The 17,794-nt window shown below is 45.7% G+C and overlaps 1 protein-coding gene across 1 annotated transcript in view; it reads left to right on the top strand.

Annotated features, from left to right (window-relative positions):
- The window catches only part of LOC117992251 (FHF complex subunit HOOK interacting protein 2A-like), a 52,546-nt gene that overhangs the window by 15,808 nt on the left and 18,944 nt on the right, over positions 1 to 17,794 (top strand). The window contains exons 11-13 of the mRNA XM_034979913.2: positions 4,538 to 4,628; positions 7,064 to 7,857; positions 7,975 to 8,331. Of these exons, the coding sequence (XP_034835804.1) occupies positions 4,538 to 4,628; positions 7,064 to 7,857; positions 7,975 to 8,089 (1,000 nt within the window). The 3' untranslated portion in view covers positions 8,090 to 8,331. The remainder of the gene's footprint in view (positions 1 to 4,537; positions 4,629 to 7,063; positions 7,858 to 7,974; positions 8,332 to 17,794) is intronic.

The following is a 17,794-nucleotide window of genomic DNA, read 5'->3' on the forward strand; positions in this document are numbered from 1 at the left end:
TTTAGATTAAAAATTTCCCATACAAACTTTCATCCCCTATTTTACCACCCTTATGGGCCAATTTCCCAAAAATCCTGAAACACGTATTTCTTCATTTGTGACCGAAAACCCAAATACCAATTTTCGTGCAAATAACTTGAAAAATGACGGACTTTCATACAAACTTCCATCCCCCATTTAACCCACTGGGTGGAATTTCGAAAAATCCTTTCTTAGTGGATACCTACTCTTTACAAAGAATAGACCCTCCAAATTTCATGTCTTTAAGACCAGCAGTTTAGGCTGTGCGTTGATATATATGTCAGTCAGGACTTTGAATTTAATATATATAGATAGATATCTTTTGTATACTAGAAAGTATTACTACTGTACTTACTAAAAGTTTAAATTATCTGCACAATCAAACGAAATGTTGTCGTTAGATCCGTTGCCTCACTAACGAAAGAACCCTATAGTGAGATCAGGCTCCATGAGATACAGCGGTCGGTCGAATTGGTGGTTCTGGGTCTTCTCAACCGAGTGTGAAAATAATTAACCCATTAGAAGTCACTGTACTCAATTGTGTACAGCCATATAATTAACTGTGGGTTTTATATTTCAAACAATTGACGGAATTATTCTTGATATTTTATTTCATAACAATAGTGTTCAAAGCTACAGATAAATAATATGTGAGTAGTGTGATTGATTTTGAATAAAAATCTCAGTCAAAGTTGTGTCACGGGAGTACTATACAGGTAAGTGAATAATTTTGGAAATATTTTAATAATTACTGTATAATAATTGGTTTTCACATTCAATTACAATACGATACATGTCAAGGTAAATTTTAAAAAACATTCTAATCAAATAGCTATAATTACAACAAAACTATAGCAATATACATCTTGGTGTACTCGATTGTGTACAATGACAACATCCATAAGTAAAATTTTTTTTTCTTCAGATTCCTAACAATGAGCAAACAACAAATATTTTTGGCTCGAAACAACTACAAAGAACTTGAAGAGGCTGTTGACGCCATTTTGCGTGATAGCGACGATGATGCGTTTGATATGGCTATCCTAAATCCAAGTGCGTTGACTGATGAAGAAGAAGGGGCCGATGAGAATATGGTGTCGTCGTTCATACCACATGACATGCCTGGTACTATCGAGATATTTAAGAATCGTAAGGTTGGTGGTAACGAAGATAGTGGTAGCGATGTGGCGTCGAAAAGAAGGCGACAAGATGTTACTCGCCGATCAATCCCAACCTGGCGCAAATGTTTGAATTGTACCCCAGCAAATCACGAGGGTTTTTTTTGACAAATTTTGTTACCAGCTACGATATTTTAGTAGACTTGAAAAACCTAGGTTACTGTGTTATAGGGACTATAACAGAAAACGACTAAAAATGTCTACTGACTAGCACAAAGGACATGACCTTGCCTCTTACGACTACAGGTTTGACAAGCGAAGTGAGCTACTTATGGTAAGATGGAAAGATAATAGTGCGTGTACAATGGCAACCAACTACGATAGCATTGAACCACTAGGGTCTATCAAGCGATGGTGTCCAGTAAAGCGACCGACGTGGCGATACCACGATTGTTCTAAAACTATAACAAAAATATGCTGCTGGGCTTGATGAACTGGATCAGTCCATCTCGCTATATAGAATTGCTGTTCATGGTACAAAGTGGTGGTGGGTGCTATTTACATTATAATATGTTGGACATGGTTATTACTAATTTCTGGTGTTTACATGTAATAACTAATGATGCTCCCATGGATCAACTCGCATTCCGCCGTCATATTGCACGATTTTATCTACGCCAAGGTGAACAAAGAAAATTGCGCCAGTCTGTATCAGTGGTTCCAGAGCTGCCTCAAGATGGAATTGGACAGTATCCCACCAAAATTGTAAAACTGCTGCGGTGTGTCATTCAAGAGTGCGCTGGCAACGTAAGAAGTGCCTAAAACACTTTGTGTCGAAAAAGCATGTTTCGAAAATTTTCATACTTAAACGGTCAGTGTACCCATTTGTGTACACCCCTGTAATTTGCTGAAAACTATGTTTTCATAATTTTTTTCCTTGATTTTATGTTTTTTTGATCTGTATTAATACATAAATAAAGATGGTTCCAAAAAAATATTTGTACTTTTCATTTGACCTCTAATGGGTTAACCTAGACCATTTCTAAGACGGTTGAATTGGGGGTTCTGGGTCTTCTCAACCGAGTGTGAAAATAATTAACCTAGACCATTTCTAAGACGGTTGAATTGGGGGTTCTGGATCCTTTCAACCGAGTGGAACAATGATTATCCTAAGACATTTCTAAGACGGTTGAATTGGGGGTTCTGGATCCTTTCAACCGAGTGGAACAATGATTATCCTAAGACATTTCTAAGACGGTTGAATTGGGGGTTCTGGATCCTTTCAACCGAGTGTGAAAATGATTAACCTAGACCATTTCTAAGACGGTTGAATTGGGGGTTCTGGATCTTTTCAACCGAGTGGAACAATGATTATCCTAAGACATTTCTAAGACGGTTGAATTGGGGGTTCTGGATCCTTTCAACCGAGTGGAACAATGATTATCCTAAGACATTTCTAAGACGGTTGAATTGGGGGTTCTGGATCCTTTCAACCGAGTGGAACAATGATTATCCTAAGACATTTCTAAGACGGTTGAATTGGGGGTTCTGGATCCTTTCAACCGAGTGTGAAAAAAATTAACCTAGACCATTTCTAAGACGGTTGAATTGGGGGTTCTGGATCCTTTCAACCGAGTGGAACAATGATTATCCTAAGACATTTCTAAGACGGTTGAATTGGGGGTTCTGGATTCTTTCAACCGAGTGGAACAATGATTATCCTAAGACATTTCTAAGACGGTTGAATTGGGGGTTCTGGATCCTTTCAACCGAGTGGAACAATGATTATCCTAAGACATTTCTAAGACGGTTGAATTGGGGGTTCTGGATCCTTTCAACCGAGTGGAACAATGATTATCCTAAGACATTTCTAAGACGGTTGAATTGGGGGTTCTGGATCCTTTCAACCGAGTGGAACAATGATTATCCTAAGACATTTCTAAGACGGTTGAATTGGGGGTTCTGGATCCTTTCAACCGAGTGGAACAATGATTATCCTAAGACATTTCTAAGACGGTTGAATTGGGGGTTCTGGATCCTTTCAACCGAGTGGAACAATGATTATCCTAAGACATTTCTAAGACGGTTGAATTGGGGGTTCTGGATCCTTTCAACCGAGTGGAACAATGATTATCCTAAGACATTTCTAAGACGGTTGAATTGGGGGTTCTGGATCCTTTCAACCGAGTGGGAAAATAATTAATATCCTAGGGTAACCATACCACATATCCTAGGGTAACTAGGAACCAAACCAATGTGGGATTAAGTGGCTTAAACGTACCTTCTTCTTCTTCTTCATTCTGGGCTGGTTTCCGCACTTAAACGTTTCCGTCTGTTGTGCGTGCGTCGCCCCTCCCCGCCGAAGTCTTCACTCCAGCCATCCAAGCTCGCTCCAGAAGCCAAATAGACCGCCCAGGTTGCCGAGGGCTTCATGGAGTGAGGTCGGGGAACCTAAATGGCGTTCGCGTTGTTCTGCTACGCCCGTGCACTCCAGGAGCACGTGCGTCGGTGTTTCATCGACCTCCATGCTATGCCCTGTTATGAGTCCCACCACCTTCCTAAGTTTACCTCTGTCCAGGCGGAGTAGTGTGTTAGTTTGTCGTTTATCTATGTTGGGGAAAGCCTCTTTGGCTTGCCTGCAGTCTGTTGTGTTAGCCCATAGTTTAGAATGTTCTTTTAGTGTTAGTTCATGCAACCAGGTTTTATACTCACTGAAGGGTATGGGTACGATTGGTTCTGGCCCTGTCACCTTCAGTGTCGTAGCCTTTCGTGCTAGTGCGTCTGCTGCCTCGTTTCCCTGGTCTCCATCATGTCCTTTGACCCACCTTAGGGTGATGTCGTTTGACATGGCGAGAGTTTGCAGAGCCTTGTGGCAGTCTTGTATAAGTTGGGAGGTCGTCGAGAATCTAGCCAAGGCTTTAAGAGCAGCTTGGCTATCTGAGTTAATGTTAATCTTAATGTTTGTTACCTGTCGATTGGTCATGGCTATAGCCGCGGTCATAATGCCCACACACTTTGCTTGGAAGACAGAGTTGTCCTTACCTCTGTAACGTACCTTGTGAAACGAAATAATCGCAGCGATTATCCAACCCGAGAGTGGTGTTTTGATTGTAATGCGAGTAAATTGTGGGTCAAGGTACGAACAACCCGAGCTCGCGGCGGCGCGCGGTGACCACTTCCACACACGGGTACATAAATAATAAATCACCACATTCCACGGTTAACAACATAAAGGAAGACAATGTTCTGTTTTGCCCTCGGCTTTTTATATAGCTAAAGCCAATCCATAGTCTATAAATTTAAAAAAAACAATGGTCACAAATGATTTTGTTTGGTTGAACAGTTCTGTGATGCTTCGTAGCTGTAAGCATTTCATGAGATGTATGATGTTGGCGCAGTTTCCTGCTGCTGCTGCCGCGGGCCGTGCTGTCGGACCCGGGGGGCGCAGACTGCGAGCACTACGTGCACGACGCACAGCGCCACTACCAGGTACCTGATGCTGCTGCCGCGGGCCGTGCTGTCGGACCCGGGGGGCGCAGACTGCGAGCACTACGTGCACGACGCACAGCGCCACTACCAGGTACCTGATGCTGCTGCCGCGGGCCGTGCTGTCGGACCCGGGGGGCGCAGACTGCGAGCACTACGTGCACGACGCACAGCGCCACTACCAGGTACCTGATGCTGCTGCCGCGGGCCGTGCTGTCGGACCCGGGGGGCGCAGACTGCGAGCACTACGTGCACGACGCACAGCGCCACTACCAGGTACCTGATGCTGCTGCCGCGGGCCGTGCTGTCGGACCCGGGGGGCGCAGACTGCGAGCACGACGTGCACGACGCACAGCGCCACTACCAGGTACCTGATGCTGCTGCCGCGGGCCGTGCTGTCGGACCCGGGGGGCGCAGACTGCGAGCACTACGTGCACGACGCACAGCGCCACTACCAGGTACCTGATGCTGCTGCCGCGGGCCGTGCTGTCGGACCCGGGGGGCGCAGACTGCGAGCACGACGTGCACGACGCACAGCGCCACTACCAGGTACCTGATGCTGCTGCCGCGGGCCGTGCTGTCGGACCCGGGGGGCGCAGACTGCGAGCACTACGTGCACGACGCACAGCGCCACTACCAGGTACCTGATGCTGCTGCCGCGGGCCGTGCTGTCGGACCCGGGGGGCGCAGACTGCGAGCACTACGTGCACGACGCACAGCGCCACTACCAGGTACCTGATGCTGCTGCCGCGGGCCGTGCTGTCGGACCCGGGGGGCGCAGACTGCGAGCACTACGTGCACGACGCACAGCGCCACTACCAGGTACCTGATGCTGCTGCCGCGGGCCGTGCTGTCGGACCCGGGGGGCGCAGACTGCGAGCACTACGTGCACGACGCACAGCGCCACTACCAGGTACCTGATGCTGCTGCCGCGGGCCGTGCTGTCGGACCCGGGGGGCGCAGACTGCGAGCACTACGTGCACGACGCACAGCGCCACTACCAGGTACCTGATGCTGCTGCCGCGGGCCGTGCTGTCGGACCCGGGGGGCGCAGACTGCGAGCACTACGTGCACGACGCACAGCGCCACTACCAGGTACCTGATGCTGCTGCCGCGGGCCGTGCTGTCGGACCCGGGGGGCGCAGACTGCGAGCACGACGTGCACGACGCACAGCGCCACTACCAGGTACCTGATGCTGCTGCCGCGGGCCGTGCTGTCGGACCCGGGGGGCGCAGACTGCGAGCACTACGTGCACGACGCACAGCGCCACTACCAGGTACCTGATGCTGCTGCCGCGGGCCGTGCTGTCGGACCCGGGGGGCGCAGACTGCGAGCACGACGTGCACGACGCACAGCGCCACTACCAGGTACCTGATGCTGCTGCCGCGGGCCGTGCTGTCGGACCCGGGGGGCGCAGACTGCGAGCACGACGTGCACGACGCACAGCGCCACTACCAGGTACCTGATGCCTCACTTCTGACATTCGGAAATGGATGCTTTTGAATCAAAAAGAACCAGTATTTAAAACTAGGAGAAGGCGGATAGGGAGGTGTGAGGGGTGCAACGGATCGACGTGCTTTTTTGCATGGATATAGTTAGTCTGTAGAGTGACACAGGCTACTTCTATCCCGGAGAATCGAGTCCACGGGCTTTCAAACATCCAGCCGACATCGAACGGAGTCGCGGGCATCAGCTAGTATAATATCTAGGTCGGTAAGTAGTTTCCCGCGACACTGCGGTCGGTAAGTAGTTTCCCGCGACACTGCGGTCGGTAAGTAGTATCCCGCGACACTGCGGTCGGTAAGTAGTTTCCCGCGACACTGCGGTCGGTAAGTAGTTTCCCGCGACACTGCGGTCGGTAAGTAGTTTCCCGCGACACTGCGGTCGGTAAGTAGTTTCCCGCGACACTGCGGTCGGTAAGTAGTTTCCCGCGACACTGCGGTCGGTAAGTAGTTTCCCGCGACACTGCGGTCGGTAAGTAGTATCCCGCGACACTGCGGTCGGTAAGTAGTTTCCCGCGACACTGCGGTCGGTAAGTAGTTTCCCGCGACACTGCGGTCGGTAAGTAGTTTCCCGCGACACTGCGGTCGGTAAGTAGTTTCCCGCGACACTGCGGTCGGTAAGTAGTTTCCCGCGACACTGCGGTCGGTAAGTAGTCAAACAAGCAGAAAAAGTTAAAAGAGGCAAATAGAAACGATCAATATCCTGCCTGGAGAGACGAGCCCCGTTCCTCCGCAAGTACCACGGACGTGGCTGCGACACGCGACACGCGACACGCGACACGCGACACGCGACACGAGGACATGCATGTCCGTATGATCGAAGTAAGTAGACTTCCTACATAGCTTTTTAATGGAGAATTTTCTATTTCTTCTCGCCAATATTATTTTAATTTTCGTAACAGAACTATAATATTATGTAACAATGACTGTTTCAGCTGTGGCTGGACATCACGTCCTCGTACAACTGGCGAGTCGGCAGCAACGGGAGCGACACACTGCTCGACAACACGGCGAGCTCCACGCACAGCTACGACAGCCGACCCGAGGCCGACATGCACTGCGACACCCGACACGACCCCTCACAGCAGGACGCCCAAACATACACACCGAATGCTACCCGACCCGACCTCGACCACACGGACGCAGATAATGTCACCGAACAACCTCTCGTCGATCGCGACCAACAACCGGCAATCAATAAACACAACAAAACATATCCCCTCGACGAGAGACCCGCCAACCTCCACACGCGGGCGACTAACAGACGACTGTCGCAGGTCGACAGACGCGGGGAGGGTGACGCACCCGAGCCGAGCACTTCACATTCACCACGAGCGGAACGCCGAAAAGGCGAAACCTGCCCCTTCACTCAACAACTAGTCATACTAAATAGAGATGACCCTGAAACTTTCCAAGAGGAATTCGATGAGGGCCCATTTTTACGGATGCTGTTTAAACTGCTGTCGACGATGCCCGACCAGCCCTACCAAGTGAACTTGCATCTCACTTCGATAGTGTCGAAGCTGGCGCTGATCCCGCACCCCGCCCTGCACGAGTATCTGCTGAGCCCGGGGCTGCCGACCGCCGCCGCCACGCGCACGCTGTTCAAGGCGCTGCAGCGCGCGGCGCGCAGACTGGCCGTGGAGGTGCCGCGCATCAAGAACTTCCCGAAGGTGATCGAGAACACCCGGCTGCAGCTCATGAGCGAGGACCCCGCCTACGACGACATGTAAGTGTTGAGGCTCCGGTCAGTTTACAATTTGTTACGCACCAAGTTGCCTCTTTCTCTATAAAAGTGATATTTCAAGGATGTGTAGAAGTTGATCGATGGTCGTTTGGTCTACAGCGGCGACCACGACCGACTGGTGGAGAGCCTCATCGTGCTGGAGGAGTTCTGCAAGGAGCTGGCCGCCATCGTCTTCGTCAAGCACCAGCACCAGTACCTCGCGGCGCAGCGGTAGTCGTGCCGTGTCCCCCGCACCCTGGAGCCAGGCCCCGGGGCCCGTGAGTGGGGGCCGGCCCGATGCCTGCAGGGTCACGGTCGAATTGGAGCTTCTGGACCCTTTCGACCAATGGGAAATTAGTTGCCCTAGCTCCTTTCTAACCATTAAATACATTACCTATGGTATCTTTAACCAGTGATTTTACAAAAAATCCAATTATATTTTTATGTAAACAATTCGGCGCGCGGCGGCGGGACGATGTCGGGTGTGCGGAGCGTTCCCTCGCCGACGCCCCGCCCCCCGCACACGCCCGCACCGGGTTCCCGCATGGAACAAGTTAGGATGAACGTCTCATTTAGTCAGATGACGTCAAGTTGTATGTAACAAATGGGACTTACTCAAAAAGATATCACTCGGACCTTGTCAGTTTATTTGATTTGTGTACAACCGAATTATAGTCCGTACGAAATGACTTCTCACGCGCCATGCTAACTCTGTGGATCAACTGTCATGTCAACAGTGTGGTTCACCCTCAGAATAAATACCTGTAAAAGTAGCCCTATCGTGACTCTTACTGTTAGAGCGAGATAGCTAAATGCATTTAGGCTCTATTAGAACGTGACAAAATTATTTCTTTCTGTCCTTATCACCGTTGCCACTTTTTGTTTGTCAAGATGTATTTGTACGTGAGATCTTGACAAACAACGTAAAAGTAAGGTTATGTTGACTTACGTATTTTAAAATTTGAAGAAATAATTGTTTGTTTTGTTGTTTTTTAAGTTGTGCTGGGTTGCAGTATACTGGGCTACAATAGCCGAAGCGAACGTAAAATAGACGGAATAACATTTCACAAGTACCTCTGCTTGAGCGGGAGGGACTGAGGGGGCCACGCTTGTTGCATATCTGTAGGTGTATATCTGTGGGTTCACCTTTGTAATAAAGACTAAAATCGTAGGTACTTTGACACATAAAGTTAAAATGGTGCGTGAGAAGTCATTTTGTACGCATCATACACTAACACATAGGTATACAATTAAATGAATGGTTTGTATTCACTCGAATGAGTCGAATATATTTAAAACATTCGATAATAATAATAATTTTATAATCATGTATGATATTGTCAATTGTATGTTGAAGTTTTGTTCTCGTTTTAATATTCTATGATTGCACTGAATACCTACAGCGTGACAGCTAGACAGACACACACACGAGCGCGTTGCACTGCACACGTACGCGCGCGACCAGTGTTGTCGTCCTGGGCCCTACTACCGACTGCCACAGCAGCTCGAAGTAGTAGGTAACACGAGTCGTTCTACGAAAATGTACTACCCAAATATATGTATGATAGGAAAAGGTGACAGACTGACTGACTGACTGATCTATCGACGCACAGCTCAAGCTACTAGACGGATCGGGCATGCAGAATGCAGGTAACTATTATGACGTAGACATCCACTAAGATAGGTCCAGTTGCAGCAAAATCAACCAATTTCTAGTCTATGGATCAATGATTTTGAAACATTCCTTTCAAAATGTATTTTGTTGAATCCTCTAAATATTGCATTAAGTATGATTTTGTTTGTTTGATGCACAAGCCGATAATATTATATGTACCACTGGAAAGTATTTGTTAATAAATAATATACATACTCGTTAATAAAAGCATTTTATTTTCCACAGTACCATTCGAATTACTGTAATCCGTCGACAAGTTAGTTACTTAGAAACGTACTGTACCTGTCCTCACCATAAATGTCATGGTCTCTTGTAAGTTGTAACGAATAAGATCGTTGCTAAGCAACTTGCCGCCTTACAGATGGAATGAATATTGAAACCGGACGTAACCCAAGTCCTAAAGCGATATCCTTTACAGCCTACAGCAGACGGCAGGCACTTTACCATGGCGCGTGGAAAAGGTGAAGGAAATCAAACAATTGTAAAATGCAATGGTGATTATATTTTTCTGGAAATTAAATAATTATGTATATTATAATAATAATTATATAAACATGAATTACTTAGTTACAACAAAACTGTTCAAAACTATTTACAAACTGGAATTGTCTTACAATTTACACTTCCCGGGAAAAACTGACTTTACATTGTAGATTTAAGATAGTTTGATACTTAATAACGATTTCAAGAGGTTTCAATTTTTTTTAAAGATCTCGATTTCTATGTCCAGATGATGGGAATCGATATACTTTCGATGTAATTAAGCTGCCATGAACCCCAAAGACTTTGGTCGTTGAATAAAGTTTTATACTTACACCGTTACTTTTACATATGAATCTTCAATGTAAACGTCCAGTTTCTTCCCAAAGCGGGCTGTATCTCTTTCCCTTTCACAGACACGCTCTCACTCACTCACTCATACAGTACACTAACACTAGTTTCACTTGATCGGATATTGGCTACATACGTCTGTCTGTGTTCGTGCGCAGAACACACACACACACACGTGGGATTACAACATTGTACTATACGAGCTGAGGCACACGCACACTTTAATCGAAAATGGCGGCGTCAATTATTCCCTCTCACTCGCACACTATATACAAGTAGTGTGTGTAAGTGAAACGAAATGATTAACTGCCTATTTTCGATTAGTTTTGTATTGGCAGGAGATATGCTAGTTTAATCTTTATTTCAATTATCATAGGGTTCAGATTGAATATATTATTTCAGAAGTGAATGTTTTAGGCATTAGTTGTGTGTAGGTGTCTGTGTGTGTGTGTGTGTGCGTCGGCTCTCGATGAACGTGCCCTTGCATGTATATTTATGTTCCTGTCATCTTACCTTGGTTAACACATTGACACCCTATCCCCTTGGTTTCTGTATTTAATATTACCTATTTTTACATACCGCATATTTAAATGATACCTAAAAGGAGATCTTGAGAAAAAGACTGTCCTTTTCCAAGCTTACTTACAAGTCGCAGTGCTGCGAGGGTAGCTACCTACTACCTACTACCCACTACCCGTGCTACTAGCTACACTGCAAACACCCTATATTGGTATTTAGTTTAGCACTATAGGCCTTTGACTGGTGCATTTTTGGTTTGTTTGTGTGATTTTATCTAGCGAGTGAACTTGCAAACGCCATCTCGTAAGTGGTACTACTCGCGGGAATTCAATGAGACGAAAGTAACAAACGCCATCTCGTAAGTGGTACTACTCGCGGGAATTCAATGAGACGAAAGTAACAAACGCCATCTCGTAAGTGGTACTACTCGCGGGAATTCAATGAGACGAAAGTAACAAACGCCATCTCGTAAGTGGTACTACTCGCGGGAATTCAATGAGACGAAAGTAACAAACGCCATCTCGTAAGTGGTACTACTCGCGGGAATTCAATGAGACGAAAGTAACAAACGCCATCTCGTAAGTGGTACTACTCGCGGGAATTCAATGAGACGAAAGTAACAAACGCCATCTCGTAAGTGGTACTACTCGCGGGAATTCAATGAGACGAAAGTAACAAACGCCATCTCGTAAGTGGTACTACTCGCGGGAATTCAATGAGACGAAAGTAACAAACGCCATCTCGTAAGTGGTACTACTCGCGGGAATTCAATGAGACGAAAGTAACAAACGCCATCTCGTAAGTGGTACTACTCGCGGGAATTCAATGAGACGAAAGTAACAAACGCCATCTCGTAAGTGGTACTACTCGCGGGAATTCAATGAGACGAAAGTAACAAACGCCATCTCGTAAGCGGTACTACTCGCGGGAATTCAATGAGACGAAAGTAACAAACGCCATCTCGTAAGTGGTACTACTCGCGGGAATTCAATGAGACGAAAGTAACAAACGCCATCTCGTAAGTGGTACTACTCGCGGGAATTCAATGAGACGAAAGTAACAAACGCCATCTCGTAAGTGGTACTACTCGCGGGAATTCAATGAGACGAAAGTAACAAACGCCATCTCGTAAGTGGTACTACTCGCGGGAATTCAATGAGACGAAAGTAACAAACGCCATCTCGTAAGTGGTACTACTCGCGGGAATTCAATGAGACGAAAGTAACAAACGCCATCTCGTAAGTGGTACTACTCGCGGGAATTCAATGAGACGAAAGTAACAAACGCCATCTCGTAAGTGGTACTACTCGCGGGAATTCAATGAGACGAAAGTAACAAACGCCATCTCGTAAGTGGTACTACTCGCGGGAATTCAATGAGACGAAAGTAACAAACGCCATCTCGTAAGTGGTACTACTCGCGGGAATTCAATGAGACGAAAGTAACAAACGCCATCTCGTAAGTGGTACTACTCGCGGGAATTCAATGAGACGAAAGTAACAAACGCCATCTCGTAAGTGGTACTACTCGCGGGAATTCAATGAGACGAAAGTAACAAACGCCATCTCGTAAGTGGTACTACTCGCGGGAATTCAATGAGACGAAAGTAACAAACGCCATCTCGTAAGTGGTACTACTCGCGGGAATTCAATGAGACGAAAGTAACAAACGCCATCTCGTAAGTGGTACTACTCGCGGGAATTCAATGAGACGAAAGTAACAAACGCCATCTCGTAAGTGGTACTACTCGCGGGAATTCAATGAGACGAAAGTAACAAACGCCATCTCGTAAGTGGTACTACTCGCGGGAATTCAATGAGACGAAAGTAACAAACGCCATCTCGTAAGTGGTACTACTCGCGGGAATTCAATGAGACGAAAGTAACAAACGCCATCTCGTAAGTGGTACTACTCGCGGGAATTCAATGAGACGAAAGTAACAAACGCCATCTCGTAAGTGGTACTACTCGCGGGAATTCAATGAGACGAAAGTAACAAACGCCATCTCGTAAGTGGTACTACTCGCGGGAATTCAATGAGACGAAAGTAACAAACGCCATCTCGTAAGTGGTACTACTCGCGGGAATTCAATGAGACGAAAGTAACAAACGCCATCTCGTAAGTGGTACTACTCGCGGGAATTCAATGAGACGAAAGTAACAAACGCCATCTCGTAAGTGGTACTACTCGCGGGAATTCAATGAGACGAAAGTAACAAACGCCATCTCGTAAGTGGTACTACTCGCGGGAATTCAATGAGACGAAAGTAACAAACGCCATCTCGTAAGTGGTACTACTCGCGGGAATTCAATGAGACGAAAGTAACAAACGCCATCTCGTAAGTGGTACTACTCGCGGGAATTCAATGAGACGAAAGTAACAAACGCCATCTCGTAAGTGGTACTACTCGCGGGAATTCAATGAGACGAAAGTAACAAACGCCATCTCGTAAGTGGTACTACTCGCGGGAATTCAATGAGACGAAAGTAACAAACGCCATCTCGTAAGTGGTACTACTCGCGGGAATTCAATGAGACGAAAGTAACAAACGCCATCTCGTAAGTGGTACTACTCGCGGGAATTCAATGAGACGAAAGTAACAAACGCCATCTCGTAAGTGGTACTACTCGCGGGAATTCAATGAGACGAAAGTAACAAACGCCATCTCGTAAGTGGTACTACTCGCGGGAATTCAATGAGACGAAAGTAACAAACGCCATCTCGTAAGTGGTACTACTCGCGGGAATTCAATGAGACGAAAGTAACAAACGCCATCTCGTAAGTGGTACTACTCGCGGGAATTCAATGAGACGAAAGTAACAAACGCCATCTCGTAAGTGGTACTACTCGCGGGAATTCAATGAGACGAAAGTAACAAACGCCATCTCGTAAGTGGTACTACTCGCGGGAATTCAATGAGACGAAAGTAACAAACGCCATCTCGTAAGTGGTACTACTCGCGGGAATTCAATGAGACGAAAGTAACAAACGCCATCTCGTAAGTGGTACTACTCGCGGGAATTCAATGAGACGAAAGTAACAAACGCCATCTCGTAAGTGGTACTACTCGCGGGAATTCAATGAGACGAAAGTAACAAACGCCATCTCGTAAGTGGTACTACTCGCGGGAATTCAATGAGACGAAAGTAACAAACGCCATCTCGTAAGTGGTACTACTCGCGGGAATTCAATGAGACGAAAGTAACAAACGCCATCTCGTAAGTGGTACTACTCGCGGGAATTCAATGAGACGAAAGTAACAAACGCCATCTCGTAAGTGGTACTACTCGCGGGAATTCAATGAGACGAAAGTAACAAACGCCATCTCGTAAGTGGTACTACTCGCGGGAATTCAATGAGACGAAAGTAACAAACGCCATCTCGTAAGTGGTACTACTCGCGGGAATTCAATGAGACGAAAGTAACAAACGCCATCTCGTAAGTGGTACTACTCGCGGGAATTCAATGAGACGAAAGTAACAAACGCCATCTCGTAAGTGGTACTACTCGCGGGAATTCAATGAGACGAAAGTAACAAACGCCATCTCGTAAGTGGTACTACTCGCGGGAATTCAATGAGACGAAAGTAACAAACGCCATCTCGTAAGTGGTACTACTCGCGGGAATTCAATGAGACGAAAGTAACAAACGCCATCTCGTAAGTGGTACTACTCGCGGGAATTCAATGAGACGAAAGTAACAAACGCCATCTCGTAAGTGGTACTACTCGCGGGAATTCAATGAGACGAAAGTAACAAACGCCATCTCGTAAGTGGTACTACTCGCGGGAATTCAATGAGACGAAAGTAACAAACGCCATCTCGTAAGTGGTACTACTCGCGGGAATTCAATGAGACGAAAGTAACAAACGCCATCTCGTAAGTGGTACTACTCGCGGGAATTCAATGAGACGAAAGTAACAAACGCCATCTCGTAAGTGGTACTACTCGCGGGAATTCAATGAGACGAAAGTAACAAACGCCATCTCGTAAGTGGTACTACTCGCGGGAATTCAATGAGACGAAAGTAACAAACGCCATCTCGTAAGTGGTACTACTCGCGGGAATTCAATGAGACGAAAGTAACAAACGCCATCTCGTAAGTGGTACTACTCGCGGGAATTCAATGAGACGAAAGTAACAAACGCCATCTCGTAAGTGGTACTACTCGCGGGAATTCAATGAGACGAAAGTAACAAACGCCATCTCGTAAGTGGTACTACTCGCGGGAATTCAATGAGACGAAAGTAACAAACGCCATCTCGTAAGTGGTACTACTCGCGGGAATTCAATGAGACGAAAGTAACAAACGCCATCTCGTAAGTGGTACTACTCGCGGGAATTCAATGAGACGAAAGTAACAAACGCCATCTCGTAAGTGGTACTACTCGCGGGAATTCAATGAGACGAAAGTAACAAACGCCATCTCGTAAGTGGTACTACTCGCGGGAATTCAATGAGACGAAAGTAACAAACGCCATCTCGTAAGTGGTACTACTCGCGGGAATTCAATGAGACGAAAGTAACAAACGCCATCTCGTAAGTGGTACTACTCGCGGGAATTCAATGAGACGAAAGTAACAAACAGGAACAACAACATTTATCTTATACGTACCTACATTCAAATGTATCACAAATATTACGGTTTTAGCACTTCACGGTAAAGTAACGGACACAGTCCAGATGTAGTTCGACGAAGCAAACTAGCTAAAAATACAAGCAAATCAAGGGGTGAAAGAGAAATATGAAATATTGGAATTCTGTTCTCGAGGCTTCATAATAATTATGCTCTCAAAGCTATAATCTAGTAAGCTGAAAGTTTGCAGTACAGGATCCATGGAGTAGTGACCTACGGCGGAGACGTGCGGTGCCTCCACCTCCACCTCCACCTCCAGTAATGCGAGGATATAAAACTTAAACAATAAAATTATCGAGTGTCTTTTAACAAATATATTGTATGTGGGTAATTAAATTGTTGCTTCGAACATTTCATTTTGTTAATTTGTCAGCAGCCATCTTTCGTTCTCAATTTATTACATGCTATCGAATCCCAAATTTATACATACACTTTATATACATAGACGAGTCTCTTTACGTGCATAACTAGTAACATTTACCTCCTCACGCGCCATTTTAACTTTTTGTGTCAACCATCATGTCAAAAGTACTATTTTTAGTCTTTATTTTAAAAGTGAACCGTACTTTTGACATGATAGTTGAGCAATAGAGTTAAAATGGCGCGTGAGGACTCATTCTGTAGGGACTATAGGTATAGATTCTCGGCACAGGTATTATTTAAATAAAATATTACAGAATTGTATTTGTATTATGCGAGTTAGATCCGTCAGTATATTTATGTACCGACAGATTGTACGTTTGTAGTTAACTGCTCACTTGTCAATAATCTAACGACGCATATTACCAATGTTCATGCTAACATTAAAAAATCTGAACTAAAAATACAATAACTTATCACAAGTATACAAAATTAACAATAAATTATACATTACTCGATATAAATACAATAATGCTTTGCACTGTAGTTATTATAATAAACAAAAAAAATTGACTACCTACTGTATATTATATACCCCATTGTATACAAATCTCTCAACTATATTGACAGCTCCAAGAGGTGCCGTCCCGTTCAGTTTGCCCTTTGAAGAAGAGGATGGCACTACTGTTGGAGTCCGAGTTTATTTATTTTGCTTGAAAACTGATAATTTCAATTTGCAGACCTTTCAATTTATTTCAGAGATTTGTATCTAACTGAATAAAGCTGTATTCTCTTATTTCTCAATGATTTCATAAACCCTTTTAGGTACCTAACTCGAATAGAGGCAAGAAGTTTTAAAATCAATATTCTCACCAATTTATACAGAAAGAAGTATACAGACAACAAGTGTGAAATGAGTGTAACTATGAAGAGATTTTATATGAGCGAGCACTTACTCAGCAAAACGAGAAGAAGTTAGAGGGATTGCGATTGTGTCAACACTGTGAGAGCTGAGTGCTGACATCCTGCAAGTGACTCGTGCAAGTGACTCGTGCAAGTGACTCGTGCAAGCGACTCGTGTCAGTAATGTAGCAGTTACTTGTGTCACTTGTGTTGACTTCACACAAGTGGAAAGGAACAGTATCACAAACTCCGGACAGACAGACAACTTCGTACCTACACATATATATGAGTGCGAGGTTTACGCACCTTTTGACACCTTCGAACGTGTGTCAAATTATGGCGGCCCCTTTGTTAGTCGTCGGCTGCGATCTCAGCTGGTGGCGATATGTGTCCTAACATAAGGCCGGTAGGCTAGCAAACTGGACGTATCACTTCAGTTTGATGTTCACTCGACTTTGAGCCAATAGGGATAGTTATACAATGTACTCTGTATTTTCAAAAAATAGAAGTACCTTTTTTAGCGTTTAAACTATCGTGAGTGATTTCCATTGTACATGTCGCACGTGTTTAGTCGACGTCAGCCCGACTAGTTTCCAACTGAGTCCCGGTGAGTCAGGACCCCGGAAGGGTTCGAAACTGTCGGGCTACCGTCGACTAAACACGTGAGTAACGCCAGGTGTGAGACATGTATAAAAGTACCTATTGATAATTTAAGTTTAAATTGCTGCCATAAAATCGTGTCAGCTTGTATGAAATCAAACTGCATACAATAAAGTTGGTGACCGACCGTCGGCGACCGTCGGCGACCGTCACCGACCGTCAGCGACCGGTGAAACGGTAACGCCTGAGCCGCGAGCTGTCTGTCGTTCAACTTTCGTGACGCGTTCGTGTCACGTCTCTGTCACAGCTCTACAGTGCGACAAGTCTCTCTTGGCACTTGAATGACATCGACAGGGGGGCGCTGCTGGAGAATATTTAAACAAGAACAAAGGGGACACTTGACGGCAATGTTAGTTC

The sequence above is a fragment of the Maniola hyperantus genome, chromosome 21, assembly GCF_902806685.2.
Source record: "Maniola hyperantus chromosome 21, iAphHyp1.2, whole genome shotgun sequence".
NCBI classification, from domain to species: domain Eukaryota; kingdom Metazoa; phylum Arthropoda; class Insecta; order Lepidoptera; family Nymphalidae; genus Maniola; species Maniola hyperantus.